The sequence below is a fragment of the Bacillus rossius genome, chromosome 2 (genome assembly GCF_032445375.1).
Source record: "Bacillus rossius redtenbacheri isolate Brsri chromosome 2, Brsri_v3, whole genome shotgun sequence".
NCBI lineage: Eukaryota > Metazoa > Arthropoda > Insecta > Phasmatodea > Bacillidae > Bacillus > Bacillus rossius.
The window spans coordinates 24968994-24996907 of record NC_086331.1 but is presented as its reverse complement, the minus strand read 5'-3'; the positions used below and the strand labels follow the sequence as shown (position 1 = coordinate 24996907).

General features: G+C 36.9%; 1 protein-coding gene across 1 annotated transcript in view; it reads right to left on the bottom strand.

The window, feature by feature from the left end:
• LOC134529182 (proline dehydrogenase 1, mitochondrial-like) overlaps positions 1-27914 on the bottom strand; it is a 161762-nt gene that overhangs the window by 88619 nt on the left and 45229 nt on the right. The window contains exons 5-6 of the mRNA XM_063363018.1: positions 16478-16542; positions 10529-10713 (exon numbers count right to left, since the gene is read on the bottom strand). Coding sequence (XP_063219088.1) covers positions 10529-10713; positions 16478-16542 — 250 coding nt within the window. The remainder of the gene's footprint in view (positions 1-10528; positions 10714-16477; positions 16543-27914) is intronic.

The window sequence follows — 27914 nt, the reverse complement described above, 5'->3', positions numbered from 1 at the left end:
AGCGGTTAGCATATAGGAGCAAAAAGAGGGAGAGGAAGAGCCTTGACCTGGTAGAGCAAGGTCATGTGTCACTAACCGTGAATCATGTGTGTAAATTTTACGTGACCGATCAAAGGCTTTGCCAAAGTGGGGATGGAAATAAGTCTTGTGTGTGGGCAGATTATAAGCTTCTGTTAGTGAGAGTAACTTTTGTTTTTGTCTATAACTACAGACGAGTGTGTCATGTATTTAAATGTGCTTTAGGGATTATTTCATTTTCGCTGAAGTTAGCGTCATTTGAGAAAACCCTTGAGTGTGGTTTTGCCGCATTCAACATGACTACAGGGCCAGTCATGTCATCAACGACATGGTTTTAAGCAGCGCGGCTGATACAATTATCAGCCTTGTCCGCCATTGCGCGGGCAGTGGAATTAGCTGACAAGCAAACGAAGATTCTAAAAACATTAGTATTATCATCATAAAGGCAGCATCAACTGTAAGTGTTAGAAATATATTTCTTAGTAAGTGGTTTAACGTGAAGTATCTGAAATATACTTAATGACCTATTTTAAGAGTAACTAGTTGAATTGCATCGTCAATAAATGTTACCAGGTGCAGTAACGATACAATGCAAGCAACTTAAGTCCAAATTAATTGTGTGCAAATTAAATAAATTTTGTAATACCCTTGAAGCAAAATTAAAGAATGCTACAAAAACATTACCGCAAAGGTCAACACCAGTACCAAGAATACTAACTGTGCTGAATACTAACTGTTACCACCGGGTGCCTCATTGTACAGAGAGTTTGGGACAACAGCCTATGCATTTTAACATGTAAGGCAAATTCTGTCGCTGTTTTTATTTTTTTACATCAAAATGTGCAAAGATGCCAATAGACCTAAGGACCTTCCTATAGGTATCTACTTCAATTAAAAAATAAAATTCAAGAGTCAACCACCGTACAGGTAGCATCAGTCTCTCCGATAGCCTCCAATGTGTGGTTTTCAAGGTATCTGTCACAAACATTAATTTTTCCCCACCCACTTTGGTTATTGGTAATGATAGAGCTAATACATAAGGACCTTCTTACAGATGTCTACTACCAATAAAAAATAAAATTAGAGAGGCAAACACTCTACAGGTTGCACCATGGCCTCTGAGAGTCTCCAATGTGTGGTTTTCATGGTAACTTAAATGGTAATTAAATATTTTGTATAATTACTTAATTCCAAAATAGCATTTAATAGTAATGCGAGGTTTTTAAACAACAACAAATATTTGTGGTAATGGAATCCCCACAAATGGCCGAATTTTAAAAGAGAAAGCTGAACAAATAGTACATAACCTAAGTATGTAATTTTAATGATTTTTTTATGTAGCAACTGATATGCAACATTTCCCTTTTAAGAAGTTTACCCTGTCAATAAGTTTATATCATCCAGTCCCTTAAATTTCTTAACAGGTGTTACGGTGTGATTTTTCACCCCGAACGATTTCTCCTATAGTGCGCGACACCTGCACCACATACAAGACAAGCGGGTGGCAGGACGACTAGGCGATGCCATCACGCTGATTGACAGCTCGCAAAGGGGCCTCTACCCCGCATAGCAACAGCCTTTAGCGATGCGGCGCACTGGGATTGGCTAACGATGATGTCATTTGCCCAGCTCCTGGTATAAATATGGGCCGCCCGGCGCGATACGATGAGAACTCCGCCTCCAACCCAAGAAGGAGGTGCTCCACAGGAGGGGCCTGGCCTCTCTGCCCGAGGCGGAAACTACACACCCGAATCGACCACGCCGTCACGCTGCCCGAAGAAGCTCCAACTACCAACTCCGTCGCTACGTCCGAAGGTGGATCTCGGACTTAGAGCCGCGACCCAAATGTAAGTTGGACTCTGTTTTATTTTGGAAGAAAGGAACTTAGCCGCTAACAATGGAACAAGGATGGGAGTTAGCCGCAGAATAAGGTAAAGGTAAAACTCGCTAAGAAATTTGTTGAGGGCGAGTAGGAACTCGCTTGACGAGTTTTCTGGAAAAGTCGTATATTGGTCTTGTATTCCTTGGGCGATGGGAATATCTCCTCAAAGGTTTAAAATGGCGAATAGAGACTGTGTGACTGAGGCACTGGCTGCGCGAGTGGGAAATAGCGAGTGACTGGGCGAGTTCACTCAACCCGCAGAGAATAAGTAAAACGTTGTCACGAAGAGTTAAACAAGTAGTGGGGCAGCGTTGACAAAAGGCAGAATATACAACGGGGACTTAAACGAGTCAAACAACATCAAACTAACAACCTCTAAGGAAACACCCAAACATTACACTGGGATTTCTACACCGCTCCTTGGGCATTTCAGAGACGTTGCTCTAACATAATAATACCAAGAGTTAGCAGGAGACATCAACCGTACGAAGTACCAGTCACCCCGAAGCCTGTCGGGATCGGCATCACGCACGCAGTCCGATCCATTTCAAGGTCCGTTGCTTCCTACGCCAAAGGGGCGAGACAGAAGACAGGGAAAAGACTTCGCCAACCCTTCGGCAGCCGATCCTGCGAGTCCTGGTGTGGAGCCCGAGTGACGAGGCGAGAAGAGTTAAAACTCGCAGGGGTTTATAATCGTCAATCACCTGTTCAGACTTGAATTAGACAAAGTAAAAAGTAAAAGTAATAGTGATAATTTTCTTGAGAAGTTATGGTTAAACAGGATTTCTGTTTTAAAGCTGTAAAAAACATTTGTACGAAATAATAATTTGCTTGGGTCACACAGCCCGCTCTATTTTGATTGTAGGCGTTTCACCGTTAAAATAATATTTCTAGTAGGCTGTGTGAGTTGTTTAACTTTAAAACATGTTGTAAAGTAAAGCTAACAGGAATAAATCAAAAATCTTTAGAGAGATAAATTAGTGACTTAATTTTTGACAGAGGTCAAAATAATTAAAGTTTGTAAATAAATATAATAGTGTAAATATTATGTTATTGATAATTGGTTTTATTCTGTTTTCAGTATTTCCGCCAGGGGAGTGGAATAACTGTTGAACGACTGTGTACAGTCATGTTACCAAGTGCTTATGTTTGTTAATTGAAAGTTTTTTGTAATCAATACGTGCTTCACACAAGACTTTTTTAGTTTTCCTCGCAAATCTTAAGCCTTCTCCTATTGCATCCTTGACCAGATGCCACACAGGGTTTAACTGTATATGTATTTTTTTGGTAGCTAAATTCTCCTGTGTATTATAACAATGCCCCACGTTTCTGCTGTACAAAATGGAAATTCTGGCTTTTTCACAAGGTTGCTGGGTTTATGATGTGATCACGCCATTTACCGGTGGATTGGCCACAGCTGCTTTGTAACAGCTAAGACTTTTATAGAAATTAACTGCTGTTCTCCTTTTGGCCTGAAGTTTGGCAGTGGTTGACACCATGTTCGTTGACTGCTGGGGAAGTGCCACGACCTAGCCAAGGAGTGTAGAGTAAGTCGGCCCTGGAGCGGGGATTCAGTGTCCGGAGTGAAACAGTAAAGCCACATTTCTGCAGAGGGATAATGTGTGGCCAGCTACAGGAGTAAAACTTAAGTTTTTCAAAGTTCATTTGTCAACTCCAGCGATGGGGGGGAATGGCGGTCAATGCCGGAGTTAAATGTTGAATCCAAGAGTCAAATGCTGAATCCAGTGTTGTTTAAACATGCTGTATAGCAGGCAGTGCAAGATGGTGAGTATATGAGTATACATGGCATAATTAATGAGTTTTACGTTATGGCAAACCAGCATGACTAACTGTAAACAGCTTTCATTTTATTTGAGTATGTTATGCGTAGAAAAGGGGTATTTTTTTTTTATCTGCTCAGAAATATTATTTTGTTTTCAACTCTCATCTTCTTGCACAGACAAGGATATAAATAATTTATTTTGATATTTTTTTGCAATTATTTATCTTTACACTGAGAGTGCCTTCTTCAAGTGAGATCGGCGAAAAGTTGAATACATATTTTTGTTATATATTCCTGTCTGGTATAATTTTGTTTTATTTTTAATGTAAAGACAATTATGACAATTGGTAATCTATAGCTGGCTTGAAGCAGAGCCTTGTTTTTCATGTGTCGCTTGTATTTTCAAACATAAATAATAACACTCTTTAGTTTATATGTATATACAGGATGTCTACCAAATCTAGTAAATGAAATTCCCTGATTTTTCCAGGTTTTCCAGGTCTAAAACTGAATTTTTCCAGGTTTTCTTTAACACAATTACGACATTCCACGAAACTGAAAAAACTGCATAACAATACATTGACGGGTTTCAAAGTATTTCAACCTACTTAAATCAGTAAAAAAATTACCTTCTTCCAGACGTGGCCAAAGTGACTCAATTGATGGCAAATAAAACATGCTGCTACAAATATTTCACACAATTACTTTTGCAAAAAAACATTAGTAAAAGGAAGCTCCCGTCAATTTCGAAGTGACTCAACTTTTGCATCTATTGCACTTGTTTCAGAACGAGCCAAATCCAACACTCGAGCCTTCTTAAACTGCAATGCCTTGATCTCCTCTTCAACTCTTCTTTTTTCTGCCTTCTTCTTGTCTGCAGCTTCCTTTTCTTTTTGTTTTGTTTGCAGGGCTTCCTTACGCCTACAACTAGCATTTCTTACATACTGTAACATGGACTTGGTGATATCAACATGCTCTACACCTCCAGATCGTTGAACAAAGTCGTACTTGTCTTTGTGCAATCAGTGTTTCTGCCTGCAAGTTTTCAGTCAGCAGATTAGAATTCACTGAAAATCCTCTTTCCATGGGAAAGTACCAACATCATCTTCACAAACTTTAGAAGGCCTGTTATAGCAGCTACTGTATGTGCCTTAAGAATGAGCATCCACAGTGCTTCAGAATCTTGCGAGGAACATACCAACTGATATGATCACTCAATGTTATCAGCTTCTTGTCCTGATAGCCACCTGTTTCGAAGACAACATTATAAACTGTACTTCACACGCTGTTTCCTCACACCCGAATTTAAAGCCACAGACGGACATAAGCAGGAAATTCCCTTGGTATGTTTGTACTTCAGGGGAATTCTGTCTTGAAGTTTTTTTACCATAACCTTTGGACAAGTCCTAACATCATTTTTCAGTAACAGGACAGACTTTTCTGGTACTTTCTCTTTCTTGATGGCATGGCGTACTGCATAACCCAACTTGATATTGTTAGCAGTCAATAGATTTTTCTGGTTATCTACATCCAATCGAGATGCATTGTGTTTCTCCCTAAAGCTCTTCAGTACCTCTGGTTTCACAAACTTTCCTGCCAAAGTTAATAAAATGTCTACCAGTGAATCATAGAGAAAAAGTGCCATGGGTGCTTCACTTTGGAACATTGTAAGAAACAATTCCAGCTCTGATGGTAAAGAGTGGAAGAATGTCAATTTTACTTCTAGAAGACTATCTTCAAGAGCACTTTTCACTACATTGAAAGAGACAGATGAAATAGAAACTTCACTAACAAATTTCTTTGGGTGGGGTAACGTTTTCATGGCACGCTCAGCAACTGCAGTATTTTCTAACCATCTGATTGCACAAAATTTCTTGGGAAAAAGCTCTGATCCAGTTATTCTAATGTAATTTGCCCTCCATGCAGGTACATGCTTAAACAAAAAGTAACAGTGCCTCAAAAAACTAACAACGTCCCATTGTGTAGCAGAAATTCCAGTTTTGAAAGCACCATGGACCGTATGAAGCCCACAGCTACCAATTTCTAGCAATTATGGCGAATCTTCACCAAAGGTGTCTGTGATACGTATTTTCAAAGCTAACAAAAATACCCAGTTTATGATGGGAGCATCCATAGATACTTAAAATTAAATGCACCTGTCCGTATAATCCAAACGTGGGAAGCATATGCCACAGCACGTCACGTCAGCAAGATAACAGACCAGCTTGAACCAGTTTGTATCACGTGATTTGACGCCACTTTCGAATCCGAAAATGGACGTGGGAACTGTTTGTTATTTGCCATTCAAAAATAAAAATGGGAGGGGATACACTTAATGCTACGTTAATGCAACCTGATCAATAAACAAAAAAAATTGCAGACTACAACCTACCAAACAAAAATTCCCTGATTTTTCCCTGATTACAATATTCCCTGACTTTTCCAGGTTTTCCAGGGTCAGTAGACACCCTGTATATAATAACCACGTGTTTGTATAAATCTTATTTATAAGTCTTCTTATTAGGTTTTCTAGATAAGTAGTTTTTTCTTTCCTTGTCATAGTTTGATTTAAATTTGAGGTGTTTGAGAGATAATAAATAATTTTATAACCAACTTATAAGAAGCCTTGTAAAAGTAAATTTAGGATTCAAGATCTAGAATGAAGTGTCTATACGACAACTTAAATTTTCTCCTAGCAGGTACGGCTTTATAGTATGGGAAATAAAATTTCTTCATTTGTGGTTTTATTTAAATCTGTGAGGGAGTATGTCACAAATGTATGAACTATAAATACACTAATTGATGGCCATGTTACGTACATTAGTAAACAAACAGTAAATAATTATGTACTATTATTCTGTATGGTTATAAATTATGATAGAAATTTGCAGCTTCCATTTTAGAAATATAGATATTAATGAGACAGAATTACCAATGTCATGTTCATGTTTTCTTCTAAATACACATTTTAATTATTTTCTGATAAACTTCACTTTCGATGGTTTGCAATGCACTTAAAAGTGTTATCAAGATATCAAATAAAACCTGTTTGTGGAAAAGACTGAACTGGAAATACTATCAGATTGTAAATGACTATATGGATCTGATATCAATACCAAAGAAAAACACATTGTAAATTAGATACAGAAAAATATGTACTTGTATATCATGATTCATCTAAACTACATACATTTTATTTCCTAATATTTATATATCCTGCTTTTTATGTCTATACAGACACAACATGCAAAACATAGGACATAGCCTAATAGAGCATATAAGAAGCAAAATATAACACTTGCAGAAAATACACACATATATATAATACACTAAAGTCACATAGGCCACAACATCAAAAATAAAACAAATTACACATTATGAAACTAAGTGCAATATAATAATACACATATCAATCATAGAAACTAACAAACTATTGAATTAATGTGATGTCTCCCTTAAGCCCAATGTGCCTCGCTGCTTCAGACCCATTCTCCTCCCACCATCACCCTCTGTCTTAAGCTGCCTGCCAACGAGTGTGCGTGTGTGTATGTACGTGTGTGTGTGTCCGCCAGCAAGAGGCGCAATAGAGTCTGTGCTGCGCACCAATGGCGAAATTAATTATTTATATCATTGCCATCTTTTTTATCTTTCCTTTTAGAGTTCAAGTGTTTATGTTTACAGGTATTTATAAGGACGGAGTAGCGCCCTATGCGGCCATTTCCAGAACTAGCCCCGGCGCGGGCCACTCTCATTTAAGCTTAAATAAATATTGGTAAAGAGGAAGCTTCCAGCCACCATGACACCCTGACAAAACCCCAGTCTCTTTCGATCACCATCCGGAGTAGGACATAGTTGCTGTACCTCGAGGACTTCAACTGTTGCTATCTCTGATCCGTTAACACCTATTCATTTTTAATTAGTTCTCAAAACTTTTTTTTAACTTCAAGGCCTACTCCGGGGGTAGACTGTTTTACAAAGCATTTAAGTCCTTAGTCGGACATTACGAACCGGACGACCAGTGTAACTGCTAGGCCAGGAAATGGGGTGCCCTGGTCCGCCTTAAGCTGATTTCTTTGCCGTTGGCATTTTGTAACAGTGATATTTGGAGATGAGAGTGTGAGCAGTGTGTAGAGTGTAGAGTCAATAATACCCTTTCAAACTGTAACGTGTTCTTCTCTACACCAAGGCAGAGGCGTGTGGGCCACCTGGAGAGCCCTAACAACCATCCATCAGTAAGATTATAGCGTGCCCGACGCTTCGAGCGCGCTGGCAGGTTAGATTTCGTTGTAGCATAGGGGGTTGTGAGCCTCACCGCACATGGGTGACGTCACAACCCTGAGAGAGTAGACGGGTCCACATGCCCGTATTACTTGTGGTGGTGCCCTAAGCGAACGATAACGTCACGCCTTACGTAACTTCAACCCCCATGCGATAGCAAGTATGTTTTGAAAAAACCAGCCACTACAGGATTAATGTTATATTGAGCAGGTCAGAAACATATTAGTATGTATCATTCATTCTCACTTGGCAAAATTATTTTTTCTACATCACACAAAAAAGTTAAACCGACAAATTTACCATAAAGTTTTAAAAAACTTCTAATGATCTACAGTCAAGAATGCTAATTTTATTTGTGCAACAGAGAAAACTGGTTTATCCAAGAAATCATGGGCGTTGCTTTTAAGCTAAAAGCAGGCATGACCTGATCACAAATCTAATTCAACTAAATATGACTATTATCTTATAAATATGTAACTAGATTACATCTTGTAAATTGTAACAATAAACCAATGAATACATTTCACAACACATGTTTGGTCTTTGGAGAAAAGTACCATGCAAGAATGGGAAAGTTCAAAAATAAGGCTAACAAGTAACAAAAGTAATGAAGTTTTACCTTCTAAGATTATTACTGTAAGAAAGAGAGCCTTTGATGTATGTCCCCTGGAATTTTGTTTATTTAGTAGATACTTTATGAAAAGTGCAGTCCTTTAATAGATATACTAGACTTCATGAGTAATAATGTACAATATGTAACTAGGTGGCCATAAGAATTTCAAAGGAAGGGTGTTATATATAAACTTAATGTACCAGATAATTCCTTCTTAAACTCAAACTCTTTGGATGGTGATATTTGGGCCAAAATAATTATAAAACATGGATGACATTTACCTTCAAAAGTGATAGTTAAGGTACCCACGAGACTTTGAAAATGGTGAGGTGTGTTAGAGTGATATTACTTAAAACATACCTGTAAATAAAAAACCAAACTACGGATAGGCCATTTGTGTAAAATTAAGTAACAACTCTTCAAACTACATTAGTAATATCATCTGCTTTTATCGATTTAAATAGGGGTAGGCACCCACTTTCTCCTTTGAATTTTGTTATGATATTAAATGATTTATAGTGACCATTTATAAATCAGCATTTCTTAATGCATAATGTTAGTGCAAGTGCTACAATTTCTAGGAGCAAATAAAAAAAATTCAGTCCAATGGAGCAATGCAAACTTGCATTTCCTTTGAGATGTAGCAGGATTAAATACGTAGAAAGAAAGTTGCAACAGGTCACATGATGGATACAACATGGCTGCGCTATGCAGACTTTAAAATGCAAGTTAAACAAACATTAGACATCATCATACATATGCAGTACATCAAAACATGCAGAACACTAAAAGTACATAAATGAAACATTGATGGATATAAATGCAGTGCGATTGGTTTTGTATTGCACTGTACAGATGCAAGTGTCATTCAAATTTAATCAGGCCCCGGGTAAAGGCAGACCAACCTGGTTGCCACTGAATGTCACAATCAAATTTCCTGGTTTATCCAACTAAGAGACATGTATATTCCAACAATTTTTCAAGTAAACTATTTGCTATTTGGACAAGATGTGCAAAAAATATGAAACATATAACTGTGTTGAGCCAAAATAACTGTAATGTTTATTTTCACTTAATACCATAATCTAAATTATTATACCGATACTCATAGGTATTTGTTTAGCAGCTTAGAGAATTTCAGAGTTCTAAATAGATTTATTATGTAACACAGTAACACTGATTAAAATTTATTCTTAAGGTATTGTTTTACCTGAACCTTTAACATTTTCTCCAACAACTTAAAACTTAACGTTTTACCTGACATTTCCAGTTTTCCCTTTAAATTCCATGACTTTTTCAAGTTTTCCATACTTTCCAGACCTCTAGCTATCCTGACCAAATTACCCAAATGTTAGGATCAGTTAGATACATCACTTGTTTGATGTTATTCAGTCTTGATTTAGCACAAAGAAACTTCAGTATGTTTGTGCCATTTATAAATTTTTTTTGGTGGCCTAGTGATGAAACGAAGGTGAATATTTTGAAAATGGTTTAAGTCATAAGTGGTTTAATTCAATGAACAAGGTATCTTCAAATTAATATGAAAATATGAGTCCTTAAATCTGCATGGCAACTGTTGAAAGTAGATTAAGTAAAAATATAATCTAAATGTTTAATTTATTAATAGCCAAAAGATACTTACTGTTTCGGATGTGCCTTGTGTTTTACCTAATTTACTCAATTAACTTAGAATATAAATCAGTGCAATACAATTCAAGTTTCATGTGACATGATTATGCACAGATAGACTTGAAAATAAAATACAACATGACCTCCAAGACTTCTAGTGGGTTCTAAAACACTCTGCCAATGACTCAGAGCTCACACACCACGAGTCAATGTTACAGGTTGGGTTTGAACAACAACCAGTTGGACATTCTAACTACTTGAGTACGAGACACAAGTGCACACAGCCAGCAAGGACCAGAGCGCAATAAACAACTATCTCACTCACCCTTCCTTGTCATACGTGATGTTGTCCAAAAATTCTTTCACAGGCTGCTCCTTCAGCAAGCAAGCCTGCTCAAACTTCTTTTCTAGTTCTTCTGGCCGCACATGATGGGTCAGCACATTGCCTCCACCACCGACAACTTCTGCCATGTACTGACGAGTGCGCATTATCACCTCCGACAACTGTAGCTGCACAAAGTGTCACAATCTCTTAACCACTTGAGTAACACACTAAGTTTTTTGTTACTTCAGCAATAAAATTTCTAGAAATGGGCGAGTCTGCAAATTTTTGGTTCAAGTTGAGTCGAGCCGAGTTCAGTAATATCTTCAAGTCGATTCAAGTCCACAGATGATTATTTTTGAGTCATGTCTTTAGAAATTGAGTCAAGCTTGAGTAGATGCAGAAATTTTTTAGAAACTGTTTATGTTCCCAGTGTTTAAGTTAATGTACAATAGGCACCATATTCAAGTCCATATAAGTCTTCTATGTGAAAGTAATTTGCTAATTTGTGTCTAATGAATGAACAAAATCATACCAATTTTTTGATACTTATTAAAACTGAGTATTTAATTTCCATTTCATTCTAGAAAACTGCAGTTTTGAAAGCATTTAAAGTCAAAGAAAATTGCTAGAATTAGTGAATTAAAAATGGGAAAATAACAATAATATTATTTCCATCTTTTTTCTCATTTAAAATGATTTTATTTATTTATTTTTAGATTGTCACATGAAGACCAACACTCAATAAAGAGCTGCAAGGGTAGGCACAACAAAATATATAAGATAAAAATAAAACAAACAATAATACATATATACAATAAGGAATACAAATCACATAAAACAAAACATACAATTATATGCCCATTGCTTTTCTGAATGGATTTGCCAAAGTCTTTCATAAAACAATATTTTAAAATCTTTCATTCAATCTTAAAAACCGTATCTCTGATGCTCAGCATGCTTTTAGAACTGGTCAAACCACAACCACCAATTTAATATTGTTTCTAAACTCAATTTATTCCTAAGTAATAAAACGTAGTCAGGTAGATGTTTGTTATTTTTATTTAGCTAAGGCTTTTGATATAGTTAATCACCAAATTTTACTAAATAAATTAGCTAATTTTGGTTTAAGTGGCAAATATATTGAATGGTTCTCGAGCTATCTAAATGAAAGATACTTCTTTATTTCAGTAAACCATGATAACTCGATTTTACATCTTGTTAGTTTTAGGGTCCATCAAGGTGGTATACCCTTTACTTTTCAAAATCTTCATTGATGATATAGTAACAGTTCTTAACCACTCTACCGACACATTGTTTGCTGATGATATAAGAATATTAGTGATGGGTCGATTCCGATTCCGGAATCGGTTGGTTACACCGATTCCAGTATAATCGTGGGATTCAGAATACAATGGTTTTGGAATCGACCATGACCGATTCCTGCATTGTTTTTAAGTTGGCAAAATACATATCCTACGCAACGTAAGAAAATATTAAAATGCATGCAAATATAATTTTTAAACTACATAATACAATCTTTTTTTACGTTACTGATTTAGGAATTACGGTGATTAACGTATTTATTTACTTGCACCGCCATTTTCCCTACAGTACAAATGCAGTATCTACTTTCCCGCTTTAAGCGAAAGCATTTTTCAGAAATTACGTTGCAGCAGCACTCTATTTAATAGTAAACCTTCAAAAATAATCAAACAAAACCATCAATGTTAAAAGAAAATTATGTAAATGTAAACGGCAAGTAAAATAATGTAAACGTTAACTATTTGATCATGGCAGCTACATTTGCCGTTGTAAACAACCTAATTTTTTTTGTTTGTGCTACCTGCCATGGTAAACCATACGGCCATGAACCAAATCTTTGGTGACGTGAACGTGAAAATTAAGATGTTTCACATCTCTGCACTTTAAACTTTAAAGAATTAAAATGAAATAATTTTTGAATGAGATTTTACCCAAATTCACAGTGGATTACAGTGGTGGCCATATTAAAATAAGTTTAAAAGCAACATAACCAAATTGCTGTAAATCGGCGTTCTTGTGCGTGTTCAGCGATGCTCGTTTTACGTTAGATATATTTTGGAAAGGCAGTTGGCTAATCTGAATTTCCAAACATTGCTGCTGAAACGTTCGTAAATTTTTATTACTAAACATAAACAATCTTTTGAAAGTAGTTGTGTTAGTTTAACAGAATTGTTTCCGATAAATTTCTGAAATGAATTAAATGTTAACACGCGATTATTTGAAGAGTTTGAATGTTTTGTTTAAGAAAATCTCACCATAAAATGTGGAAATTTTGGGATGCTAAAACATGCATAGAAATTTCTTACTCAAGAACCGAAAATTTATTTTCTTTACGGTTGTGAAGAACTGCAAGACTGGATGTTTTTATTTCTTTTCACCAAGTGAGATAATTAAGTTCTAGGTAATATATTAAAACGTAAGCATCTCTGACATTTTATTTTAGTGTGGTGCATATTTGTTTCTTGTCATTTCCATCATAATGAGATACCTAATAAAATTTTATTTTTACATTTCCCTCTTTTTATTTTTTTTCGCCCTGGTCCCTTGAAATATGTATAAGCGAGGTTATATTGTCATTTTATTTGGATCATTATTTAGTTGTGCTTGAAAATAAAATTCTTAACCTAACCGTACAAACCTCTTTTTGTTACAATTAATTAATGTAAGGTATCTAAAGTTGGTTAAGTTATAACATTATTTACAATTTATGTCAAGACATTTTTGATTATTGGCAGTGTTTGAACACGTGTTTCGTCTAACTATATGCAAGGTTAAAAGGCCGAATTGTGCTATAAATTCAAGGTAGCGTAACTTGATGGTAATGAATATAATTTTTAACATTATATAAGCTGTATATAATGTTAATTTCTGCACAGAAAATGAAACACAACGCAATTACATTTTTAAAATCATAAACCTTTTTTTTTCTGAGTATATTACTCTGTTGAACATTGTCAGATAAAAATTAAGGAATCGGAATCGGATTCGAAGAATCGACTCTTTAATTTAAGAATCGAAAATGGAATCGGAATCGGTATTTTTTAAGAATCGGCCCAACACTAAAGAATATAAAAAAAAAGATTGCATCTCTCTACGATGGTCACTCACTTCAGAGTCACATCTCTTCAATTGTTGAATGTTTCAATTTCAACTTTGTTCAACTTAATAAAGAAAAAACCACTCTCATAACTTTCTCAAGAAAACTCCATCCTATTACTTTTGAATTCAATACTAATTATCATCCTATTACAAAATATCATTATGTAAAAGACCTTGGTATTTTACTTGATTCCAAGTTATTCTTTCATCTTCACATCAAATCACTTATATCTAATTCCAACAGAATACTCGGACTAATTAAGTAAATTACTTTCAATGCTACTAATGTTGATTCTGGTATTTCTCTCTAGTAGCTATAATTAGATCCAAACTAGAAAGTGGATCTATAATATGAAACACTATTAACAACACTGATATGAAAAAAAATTAACAAGTGCAAATGAAATTTCCTAAATTCATAAATCTTAAAATGCAATATGGTATGATGTCAACACAAATTATTGTTTGGGTTCTCTTTAAGCCAGAAGAGATATACTAGATGCTATGATTATTAGTAACTGTCAGAATTATGAAGTAAACTGTCCTTATGTGCTTGAAATTACTGGCATAAAAAGGAAGGAATTAGGAATTCCATCAGGACCTGAGGATATAGACGAATTAAGGGACTTTATACCCCAAAGTACTAAGCTTACAGAAATGGAAGGAACTGTGATTGTATCACAACACATTTCCGGAATAGTGGTTTGAATATTATTTAAGTGATATCAACTGTTTTCATGTTCCACTGCATGTGCTGCCCCTCCCCTCCTCTGGTTTAGCTATGGTTTCTCCGTCCCTTGTTTCCCCTTTTGATTTCCCTCGACTTTTTGCAATGACGTCACCTGTGGCATATATAAGGATAGGAGGCCTTATGCCTCGGATCTGTTCCATTCGTGAGGCAATAGCATGCTGAAAAAATCAGCAGTGATAGGAGGAATCATCACTTGACATGGTATGTAACCATATCTAGTCGTCCAATGCTTGGATGTCTAATATAGCATCACTTAATTTGTAATATGTAACTTAATTTCATAACTTTGTCTCTGCCCATTAGCTTAATTCTAAACTGTTTTTCGGCAGCCACATTTAAAAGTATCCCCCGAATTAAAATGACACATAGTGTTTCCTGTTTATTTCAGGAATGGACAAAAGTGCAAACACGAAAAATTAATCACTCATGTGCTTAGATTTTCCACTAATTAAAAACCAAAAATACCAAAAAGTTTTTTTTTCACAATGCAACTGGATCAAGGCTATTAAGCACAAGGATGATAAATTCTAACTATAAAAGCTATGTGATGTAATTAATGAAAAAATGCAGGTGCCCCAGAATGTAACAATATTTTTTTAAGGCAAACAAATTCACCAAAGTAATGTGAGAGGAAGTTTCCAGAGGCAGCCTGAATGCTCACTGTTCACCACCATATAAGATATGTGAGACAACTGGCATGACATGCAACACGCAACACTCACACACGTGATATCCATCAAGATCCTCTGGAATCCCCGAACCCCTCCCACTGCATGTATCGTCCATTGTTACTGCTCGCTGCCTGTCAGTTACAAACCCCTTCCCCTCGAGGTGTCAAGAGACTTTGATCATTGCCCTTGGGGCACAACTGGGATGGTAGTTTCATAGCTTCCAGGCACCGGATCAGGAACTTTGCTAGTGTCACTGCTCGTCATCATTGCTCATATAGACCACCCAACATGTGCACTGCTTCCCCACCTTGCTTGTGACGTGTTTACTCCTCCAACTTCCTCTCCCACGCACTAGCACACCTGGTGGTGAGTGGGGGTAGCTCCTGGCATTCTCTTATCAGTGGGTCATTGAGGACAGCTAAGAGTAGGTCATGGATATGAGCTAGAGTTTACTTTGGTGTAACTTATGCTGGGTGTGCCTGGTCTCTCATGCCCTTACTAACTTGGGACAACAAGTCTGTGGTCGGGTTGAACGACAAGTGCTTACTTGTCGCAACCCCTTTTGAAATTATGATTGGGATTAACAAAATTGGTTTTTTGGTTAGTGTTTAGCTTGTGATTCGTGGCATTCCAGCTTCAATCTGCCTCTAACCTTCACTTTATTTTATTAGTTGGGCTTCTTGTAGGCAATTTAATTTTAAGTTCTGGCTTCGCAAGCCACAGTATTTTCACATGCTATAGTATTCCTCTATTTTACTTGTTAGTCCTTTATCTTTAAACTGTGCCAGTTGTTGTCTGTTGGTGACCTCGTTCAGATTAAAGTAAATATGTCTGGGCTTTGTGAAAGTCTGTTTTATGGTTGATCTGTTGTAACTGTGCACATGTCACAAAAAAAGGCTCCAAATTTGTAACCTGAATAAACATTTTCATTATTTGGACTTTTGTAACCTTGTAATTAAGTTTGTAATCTTCAGGTGTCTTGGCATCTGTGCATGAAAATAAATATGAAGATGACAGGGAACTTGAAATTTCTTTTGTTGTCAACAAATAGTTTTGTGCCATGTCCCTAGTGAATGAAGGTGTCTGGAGGATAAAATGGCAGTACAATTTCATTAAAATGAAAATACTCTACTGTAATACTCTGACGCAAACATAAAACTGGCACAAGCATTTTTTAATAAATCAGTGCTTTCAGAAAAAACAAAACATCAGCCACCATTATTTTTAATGTCAAATTCAATACTATTCAATCTTGCAACCAAAAAATAATGTATCATCACTGCAAGTCAATTCTCTGCCACCTATTGCAATCAAGATTTTTAACATATAAGTGTTCTTGTCAAAATCCCTTATATATATTATTTATTTTGCATTAATTGTACTTACCAGCAATTGTGGGCGGCCAAGTGCAGTCATCTTAACAGCACAAATTCCAGTACCATAAGTTGCACCTGTAAGCAAATGAAATTAACATATGTATTTTAACTGAGGCAGCCATGATGCATCATATAAACTATAAAATATTATTTTAGAATACACCAAAAAATGTTTTCCATTAAAATACATTTTTTAAAGAAGAAAAATCAAATAATCAACATTAGATCTGCCCCACCATACAATCAATTAATTTAAATATTTACACATTCTACTTCTTTAGTTTTCCCACTACATTTTTCACATGTATTTCTGGAATTTTGATTAAAAAATTTCTTTTTCTGATTAGTTATTTAATTACTAAATAAAGTAGAACAATGGAGAAACATTCAACTCGCAATTGGTAGAATGTGGGTTTAAATTCAAGATCAGTCATTCTGATTATAGATGTGCATGGTTTCATTCCAGGTAAATGCTGAATAGTTCATTATCAAAGGTCATGGCTGTAGTGTAGGAACGTTGGTTGGCAACCGTGTGTGTAAATGATGGCGGTTTAACTAGATACACAATAGCAGCAACAAGGTGTTTATTTTTGACGGAAAGTGCAATTTTATAATAAAAGCCATCACTTCGGCGTAAGGAAGAGTTTGAAGAACATTCCAATGATAATGTCTCATATTTGATGCAGTTATGACACAACTTTGATGCTAACTCAGTACCAAAGATAAACAGGAAGTAGCTGTGTTATTGTCAGTGATTGGAAAACATGCATTTGGTGTTAAACAGGATTTAGTGGCCTTGGATGATCCTGGCACCAAAATTTTTGGTTAGTTGATAAAGTGCTTAAAAAACATTACAGATCTAAGACATTGGTAATCCTTAAAAGACTTAAATGTCATGCCCACAATTAAATAATAATAAAAATAATAGTACAAATAGAAACAATAGTTAACTGCAGATTTTTCAGATGCCACTGAGCATTTAACAGCAACATGCAATTTTTACACATTTTTGCCAGCCTTTCATGATCATTTTGTTAGTAGAATTCAGAGTCACAACATCCAACAAACTTATAGAAGCATAATGCATTGGTTTCGACTTTGGAGCAGGCAGAGAAGCAGAGGAAGTTATGCCAGGTTACTCCAGAGGAATCAGAAGAAGAAGGCAAAGAATATTTTGAGGGGGTCTGAAAGATTGCTTTTGTTGTAATAATACGGACCACTAGGCAGCAACATCTCCATATTCATAATACAAGTGTAACAAGTATTTGCAAGTGGGCCACTCGTCAAGGAAATTTCAAGCTCGAAAGACAGCATCAGTTTATGGGATGATGGAAGAAGACACAGGGGCAGAAGCAACGAAGGTAGAAGAACCAGAGGTTAGAAGCAATGAAGGTAGAAGAACCAGAGGGCAGAAGCAAAGAAGATAGAAGAACTAGGGGCAGAAGCAATGAAGGTAGAAGAACCAGGGGCAGGAGCAATAATGGTAGAAGAACCAGGGGCAGGAGCAATAAAAGTAGAAGAACCAGGGGCAGGAACAATGAAGGTAGAAGAACCAGTGACAGAAGCAAAGAAGGATAGTAGGACCAGACAACTGCGTATGACTTGTTTAGTGTGCAGGAACAGCCAGAGAAGTAACGGGGTATCAGATTTCAGTAAAAATAGGGGATAAACCTTTCGTAATGCAAGTGGATACAGGTTCTGCTGTGACGACGGTGTTGTGCCGCAAATTAGCCATTTTTCTCGGCACCATGAAAATTCTTTTTTTTTTTTTTTTTTGTACTTTGATCTGTATATAGAGGCTTATACTTAAATTTTTCTAACTTCTATATCCTAAAGTGACATTATAATTAAAACTTAGCCTGTGGGTCTGACCACAGGGACCAGCCGGGCCTTCTTCTTCCCAAGCTGTGTTAGCAACGCATTTCCTGTTCGCCCCATCTTTTTACACATCTCAGCAAGTAATTTCTCCCTTCCTAAGCACCAGCAGCACGCTCCTGCACCTGAGCGCCTGTGACCGTCAGCGCACCCAAAGCACGGGCGTCGCTAAGGTGTCGGCCTGCCATAGCACATCAGGCATAGCATGTCAGTTGGTGCCAGCATTTTCCCCACACTCCTTAACCACCTCTGTTTTTCGCCATGCTTTTCGGAACCCAGATCCAGCCAATGACTGGATCCCTTCCCTAGCTTCCCCCTCCCGTGGGGTATCTTCCTTCACCCAAGTTGGCCTAGAGCGCAGCAACATTCTGTGTTATCTCTTGGGCTCCCACGGAACTAAAGTTAAGCCCCTTAACTCTGTTTCATCTCGCTAGTGCAGCGCCCTCCCCTAGACACCATCTTCCAGCAGTAGGTTACACCGCTGTGTCTCTGAGCACCACTTAGCAGCACTGTTGCCAACTATGGTCAGCGCTACTAAGTTAAGTTCAACTTCTCTGCCACTGAGCGCCACTGAACGGACGGTCCTCCTGTAAACTTCCCCCTCCCCCCAAATGCCATACTGGCACGGAGGCCCTTGGTACCTCTCCATTTCCCAGAGCCCCTCCCATATAACTTTTTGCTACTTGACAGTCTCCTGGCCAGCTCACTTTATTCCTCTATGGACAATATTCTATGTAATTTTGCCTTCCACCCATTTTTTTATGGTCTACGAACTGCCAATGCATGTACATCCTGCCCTGCGGCACTACTTTCGCCTCCAGGCAGAATGATACACAAGGCCCGCTATTCCTCTCAGCTCTCTGCATGTTTTTGGGGAGAATCTTTCAAGCCTTTGTCATAATCACGCATGAACGCCACTCTCTTCTGAATCGCTCTTCGCATACCACTGCTCAGTGACAAGTTTCAATACGAGATATAATCAGAAAACTACGTGATTGACTCCTAAAATCTTCGTCTATTTTAATATTTAGTTTCCTTTTCTGGTCTTTGCTAAATATTCTTTTGGTATTATACCCATGTGTCATGCTACACGGCTGAACATGCACACTCTGGTGTTTCTTTATCTTCTCATCATGTCTTGATCACTCGTTGGCTACCCACATAATTGGTAAGTGGAATGCTTTTTTTTATTAACTCCAATGCCCCTTTAATTTATGTAAAGTTACGACTAAGACGAAGCTCTCTTGCTTTTTCTTGTCACTAATCATGCTGCATTATTTGTGATGCAGTGTGTCCAAGTTTTGCCCGAATTCAACATTTTTTCCGGTATCTTGGCCTTTTGAGGATTCCCTAGTTGGCGCGTCCTGAGGATGTCTTCTACCAGGAGACGCCCAACACAGCTGCTGAACATCAGTGTTTAAAGGTAGCATCTACTTTCAGTAATCTATTTTTATTTTACCTTAGAAGCACTGAAAATCACATGACTCTTCAGACCAGTAAAGTATACAGTAGCAAACATAAATGTAGTTTCTTTTCTTTATTTGTAGACCCTGGTCACAACTATAGGCTCCGATCCACAGAGTGTTAACAATGTTTAACAAATTAATGTTTAATAATTGTCACGTATCTCTCAAACTCTGAAAATCAGTATGTTTTCAAACACTCTATTTATAAATAAAATACAAATGAGAGATGTTACAGTGTCAAATGCTACAAATCAGACAAATTGGCAAAATTGACAAATTCAAAGTTCGACAAAATAGGAATCCAGTTGCAAATATTATTTTGGGGGTTCCTTAAGGTGATGGAAAGTTTACATATGGAGGTTATTTATGGGGAACAGAGAAATTTTTACCCCTATTGGTGGTGAACTCTATTCTAGAGCGAGATTGATTGGGACAATTGTGCATGGACTGAAACAGTACTTGTGCAGTATCAGATCAAAGAGGCCCGAAGTGACCAAAATAGGGAAGAGATCCTAAAGAGGTTGTTCCACAAGTATTCTGATTTTTCAATGGATCATTTGGGGAAATTAAAAAATTGAAAGCAAAGGCTAGAAGGTACCATGTGCATTAAAACTTCAGTAACCTCCAGATTATCCATGTTGATTGGGACCTACTGATGTCCGGATGATTGAAATCCTGTAATAAAAAAATCAAATCAATTTCAGATATAAGGGCCACCCTTGAATAAGGGTAGCACCAAATATTTGTCTTCAGCCCAATTCAGAGCACAAGTGAGGTCTTTGTGTACTAGTCTTTGTGTACTTTGTCTCAGCTAACGGCACTATGTTCCCATGCTGTCATTCTATGTCTGCTGCTTCATCAACACCCCCCCCCTTGCTTGATCCTTGTATTTAATTTTTCTACATCTCTGTGGCAAGTAATTCTTTCTCAGTTCCTTGTCCTTTCATAAAACTAGCACGCAGACACACTTGTGCCAGGTTGGAGGAATACACTATTAGCACTTTAATACACCAATTCTCTGCGGCTAGCTTTTCACGGAACCTAACACAAGAATGTTCCCTAAATCAAGGATGGATGTAGCAAAATGTGCACATATTGTGTAGCCGTGGCTGCAGTGGTCAGAATGAAATGTCGTTACAAGAGTGTGGAAATAAATAACATGAGAAAACAATATTGTTGGCGTAATGAAAACCTGTCTTGATAGACACCTGAAGATTGCCCTCATGTACATTGCTAGTTCACTGTCATTTACAATGGTCGAAGAGGGAAAGTTAAATCAACACTGCTCAACCAAGTGACTACCTAGCTGATGGGTGGGCAGAAAGTATAATAACAGCACCAGCACCGCACTGCAGGCATGGCACATTAAAGAAACAAGCCGGAGACTGGAGACATAAAGCAGCAGTCAAGGCATCCCCCTCAGGTTTAAAGTGTGACAAATGTGACAGCTGAGGGGGTAGGAAAAAAGAAGGGTTGGACCAAACAGCCTTCTAATATGGTAACAGGGTGGTTAAAACGGCGAAGGGAGGAAGTATGCCAGAGGGATGCCATCACTTTTTTTTTACAGCTTCAGAATACAAAAAACTAATAACTAAACTAAATCTCAGCACAGATAACACAAAAACCCGATAATCCTGCCCCAATAATTGAGAGGTTACTGTACTTGGAACAGCAATATATCCTTCAGTGAGTGGAATACAGCAAATGGGCTAGCCCACTGTAGTAGTTCCAAAAGTGAACAGAGACACGAGGTTATGTGCAGATTTCAACCCACGGTTCAACCACAAGTGGAGCTTACCCGGTAGCAGTTGCCATCCATTGATGATATTTTGGCATTCCTGGAAAATGGTCAAGTGTTTAGTGTGTTAGACTTATCAAATGCTTACCAAACTGATAGTTATATGGAAAGGATTACAATAGTTGGTAATAAAAAATACCCAAAGGAGTTTGTATCTGTATTGGCAAGCAATAATTGAGCAAAGTTTGCATGGCATTCCTCGGGTAGTAGCATATTTGGATATCATTATCACCATAAGGTCAAGGGGAAAATTGCACACATTCTTGAGTCTTGCAGAGGCTTCCAGAGTATAGAATAAGGGCAAGGAGAGAAATGTGCCATTTCTTGTAGAGATATGTCACATTCTTGGGGCACACACACGTGCGCACGCAAGCTCGCACATAATGGTCTCTTTTGTTTATTTTTAGACCTCCCCCTCTACAGAAAGCCAGCGCAGCAGCTAGTAACAGTGCCGGGTGGAGAAATGCCCACCACTTGTCGCCTCCAGCGAGCGAGCGAGCGAGCGAGGGGGCAGGGGGGGGGGAAGAGAGAAAGAGAGAGAATGTTGTCACCAGTCCCCCGCCCACTTCCTTCGCTTCCTCGTCCCAGCAGCTACCTGTGAGTCATCTAGTCCTCCGCGCCAGCTTAGCAACGTAGCGTGACGGGAGTGGTGGTGTTGGTTAGTCCTGTCAACTGACAAGGTTACTTGATGGTCATAGTCCCGTTCCTGCCTGCCTCCCTCCCTACCTCCATCCCTCCCTCCCTCCCTCCCTCCCTCCCTCCCTCCCTCCCTCCCTCCCTCCCTCCCTCCCTCCCTCCCGCCCTCCCGCCCTCGTACCAGTTGTGACGATACAGCGGTTCATTATCTTCCGTCCACACAGCAGAGTTTAGCTTGCTTGTGTGGTTTCAGATGGTACAGTATGCCACACATGTTTCGCTTTCAGGTGGAAGAGTATTTAATTTAAGTATTTTCCTGACACATCACCACCCATCAATGTAAATAATCATTTGTTTCATAAGCAATTACTTAACAGGTACCACAAAATGCTAGTAAAATTTATTTATGGGAAAAAAATTATAAATTCTTTTCTTTGGAATTTGTTGCAAAAATTGTGGTGCAAACTATACACGAGGGCGCGCTATACACAAGTAAATGCGGTAGTAATTGAAAATTGTAAACCTAAACTATATTATTAAGGTAACGGAAATAGCACAAACATAAAATAAACTACACTGCGTTTTGTCAATTAGCATAACTAATCGATCATTTCCAACCTTCAATAATATAACATTGCAGAAAAAAATGTAACTTTTTTAAATGGTGTCTCTTATACAAACGTATTATATTGAAAACATAGGAAGGATTAATTTAACAGAGAATTAGACAGATGCAAACTTACGTGTGTGGTTTTTGAGGTTATTTGTCTCTATTTTATATCAGGTGTATACACTATGCACTTATTTTATAATTTTATAAATACACAGTTGTTTTTTTTACACATAAACCTATGTAATTTTTTAAAATAAATGTGTGATTTATTTTAATAACATGTGAACTTTAGTGTGGGACTGGGATTCGTGATTCAATGACAAACACTGAGGATTCGAACAAGGATTCGGATTTGACCAAAATGTGGATTCGTCCCATCCCTACTTTTAACACATTCAAACCGATGGTAGTGTCAAGGGATGCTTATGCAGTATGGACACAATAGCACACAGTACAACATAAGATGCCAGATAGTACAGAGAACTCATTAGTTTTGCTTCAAAAACACTGTCCAAGGCAAAGAAAGGTTATGGTCACACACAAAAAGAGGCCTTGCTTTGAAAAAGTTTCATAAACATCTGTATGGCAGACATTTCACACCATATACAGATCATCATACCCATACTACAATTTTTGGTCCTAGAAAAGCGGTCCTGGCTATGGCTGTCACTTGGTTGCAGCATTGGGCATTGCTACTAGCAAACTATGATTACTCTATTAAGTACAGCAAAGGACAGGACACAGGTAACGTAGTTTCTTTGTCATTGCTACCATTACTTCAAGCACAGATTCTGGAGCAGCCAGTGTTAAAACTCCAGCCTGTTCAGTATTTTCCAATCAAAGCAACAGATACAAGTGTTACAAGCCAAGATACAGTGCTGCAATCAGTTATAAGACACGCCATGGATGGTTGGCATCATCAGTTCAGTAAACCCGACTTCAAGCTGTATAAGTTTAGGAAGGATAAATTGGCTGTGGAAGTAAACTGTTTAATGTGGGGAGACAAGAGTGCTAATTCCATCTGACCTCAGAGCACAGGTGTAACAAATGATTCATATAAGTAAACCAGGAGTGGTTCCAATGAAGATGTTAGGGAAAAAGTTATGTTTGGTGACCAGGTTTTGATTCTGAAGTAGAAGAAAATGTACGGAAGTACACTGTTAATTAGGTCTTTAGGCATAGCTTGGGTAAAAGTCCAGGGGTATACTGGCAACATAATTCTTGCGTGTGGGAACGCGGACATGTAGACTGCATAAAAAGGCGGCAGCAGATCCTTAGTTTTGGTCAACACTTACTCTACATGGGTGCAGGTGTGGAGGATGCAAAGCACAACGGCAGAAAACCACTGAAAGATACATTCAGCCCTGGTAGCTTACGGCTTACCAGAAATATTTTAGCGAATAATGGGCCTCAGTTCCGTTCTGAAGAATCAGCAGTTTTGTGAAATCAATGCGATCACACTTCAGTTGACACCTCCCATACACCCTCAATCTAATGAAACAGTAGAAAGAATGGTACTCTTGCAGCTTGGGGTTCAAGACAGCCCTCTAAATAGTACAGAGTCGCTTGAGTAGGTGGTGGATAAATGTTTGTATTCTTATGACTATCAAATTCTTCACAAATATAAAACATTTTTCGAATCAAATTTTAACGTACATTCAAAATTACTTTTTTCCGCACTTCAGAGCAGTTAAAGAACAATTTATCCAAAATACAATAAAATGAAAAAAAGAGGAATATATAGAACCATAATAGAGATATGTAAAATCAAAGAAAAAAAAAATCCTGGCAATGCATTTTCATAAACCAGTAAAATTTTAAGTTTGAAAATTTAATATTGTTTTGTTGATTTTAACGAATTATTTACATAAAGAGTATTATTGAAAATTTTAAATCATAATCAATTTATTTGTTAAATATAAAAGTATGTATAATATTGCAGAGACAAAGCCACTTAATCACAGGGATACCACAGGCTGGGATTCCCCACTTCTGTCATTGGGATATCCCAGGATGGGAATCCCATCCTTAATTTCAACGCTTCAACTAAATTTGAGGTCAGTTTGTGAGTTTTATCCATGCAGGATCGATCTAAGTTGATAAAAAATGAGTTCCAGTAGAAGATGTTGTGTACATCATCCTGATGTGTTTTGCTACATATGCGGAGAATATACATTAAAAGATAACAAAAAGACTGTTAGTGACCTTGTAGAGAGAGCTTATCGTGGATACTATTGTGTTAAGCTCAGTGATCAGGATATGGTAAACTTTCTCCTCGGACAGCAAAGTGGCCACACCAAATATCCTTGTTTCTTGTGCCTCTGAGATAGCAGAGACAAAACACACCACTGGGTTAGACAGGAGTGGCCTAAGAGAGAAAACATGGTCGTTGGAGAAAAAAAGTTATTAACGAACCCTTAGTTGAACAAGAGAAAATCATCTTTCCTCCACTGCATATCAAGCTGGGCATTATGAAGCAGTTTTTAAAGGCTCTTAATAAGGTGGATTATGCTTTGCATTGATAGGGGGGAAAATGCCTCACTTGAGTAAGTAAAAAATTAAAGCAGGATTATATTTGGCCCAGAAATAAGAAAATTCATTAAGGACCAAGCTTTTATAAATTCCATGAATGAGGCTGAGCAAAAATCCTGGACTTCATTTGTAGCAGTTGTTGGAAATTTTCTGGGCCAACAAAAAGCAGTAAACCATGTTGAACTGGTAACTGATATACTTAAAAATTTCAAATCTCTTGGGTGCAACATGAGTATTAAGGTTCACTATTTACACAGCCACCTGGACCGTTTTCCTAGAAATTTAGGAGACAGAAGTGAGGAGCAAGGTGAAAGATTTCATCAAGATATCAAAATTATGGAGGTCCGCTAACAAGGAATATGGGATACGCACATGATGGCAGATTATTGCAGGAGTTTAAAAAGGGACTGTTCCAAGATATATTCAAGAAGTTCACAAAAAGAAGCTTCCGAAGTGTTGAGTGACTAGTTGGTTCCATTGATGACTTGCTACTTGTAAAATATAATGATATTTGAGTAATTTAATAAGAATTTAATAATTAATTTTTTGATTTGATTCATGGATTTAACATAAAATAACATAAAACAAAAATTTCACTAAAACATTATATCTTAGAAATTTGACCTCCTAGGCAAAAACTAATGCCATATTTGAATTCAGGGCCCCAAATTCATATGAAATCAGCTCCAAATACCCTGGCACCAAAACTATTGTTGGCCTGTGTAATTTTTGACTTTTTATTTCCAAGCAAGCACAAGGGCAATGGCACTAGTGCAGCATTAAAAACAATGCAATGAATTAGTAATGCAGTGAATTAATAATATGATGACTCAACAAACAATATTTTGCTTTTCCTCAATAGCTATTCGCTTCCTTCATTGCATAATTATTTCCGACGACATCAAGTGTTCAGCAAAACGTTTATATTTTGCCATCCTGCATGTCAACAGCATCTCTGGAGTGAAGAGCCAAAAGCTTTTAGAGCTAGTTTACCTTGCGCCACTAGAATGTGCTAGTGGAAAATCATGGCAGACACGCATTTAGTAAACAACAGTCTAGAATTACGTTAACATGTTAAATAATCTTTCTAATAATATGAAATGTTAAGTTTATGCTTTTTTAAATTCTTATTAGAACTGAAACATATCTCCTATATCAATAACATTATTTTGTTAACTCAGAAATGTTGTAGTACCTACATAGGAAAAAAAATTATTCCCAAGCCCTTATTATGTAAACAATGCAGTATGTGAAATTTTAAATTTAATTTTAGGCTGTTTAGTCTCTATATGTTGTTCAACATGTATTTAAATGTGAATCAAATGTATTTATATAAGTATTAGTACTATAAATTAATTTTAACAGGAGTAGTGTCTTGATTAAAATCGGAGTCAGCAATCACACTTACCTATTTGGAAAATAAATTATTTTGATTAAAATACTCTCTTATGGAAAAAACGTATGTGACTAGTGCTGTTTTGATTAGCGCTTTGTATTACTGGAACGAATTAAGGCATTACTTTGAGGGACGGATTTTAAAGTGTTTGTCTAGATAGTCGAGATAAATAAAATTTCATTGCTTTAACTCTGTTTTTCGGTTATCCATGGACCCCTTGCCAGTCATTACCTTGGATAATCAGAAGTCTAACGATACACAAATATTCAAATTTTTTTATTTGTATTTGCTTATAAGTGAATATAAGTTTTATTATATCCAAAAAATTTGGTTTTATAACAAAAATTCTGGCTGGTATCTTTATAACTAACGACAACTTTTAAGCAAATTACACTAAGTCCTGTTATTTGTATTTCCTTTTTTGTTTGAAGCACTTGATAGCAATTCTTTTCAACTAAAGCAGCATAACATGTTCATATAATTTCATTTTGGTATTCTATTTGGTAATACTAGGAATTAGATGTTTCTAGTTTCCGCACTTGTAACTTAATTGTTAGTTAATATGTTTTCAATTTGTTTAAATTTTTTCTTGTCAATTAAGTTTTAAAATACTTAATGGCAATGATTGTATCTCATTTTTATTTATTTCTTATATTCTCATTACCTATATGTTGTTAAGGTTTTGTATATTTATTTAATTGGTAAAATTATATGTTGTGTTTGTTTCAACTATATCTCAATGTGTGAAGAAAAAATTACTACAATGATGGTTCTATGGCCATCATGTTTATTTTGATAACATCTACATCTTAATTCTATGTTTTTTGTCGTGCCAAAAAAAATTACCTTGCCTTCTCCAATTATCTTATACCATTTCTTACATATATTTTTGGTGATGGTGTGAAACTTTCTTTTAATACGTAACATTAAATTTCTTACCACCATTTTGGGTGGGTAGAAGCATTGTCTATAGTAAAAGTGTATCACTTAATTATTTTTGAGAAATGAAGTTAATTATTTTGCCATTTTATTTTATAACAGTTTGAGTCATCTGTCTCTTCCTGGTTTTGGTGTTCCAGAGAGGGAATTACATTTAATGGAAAAACACTTTACTTCAGTAAAGGCCAGAAA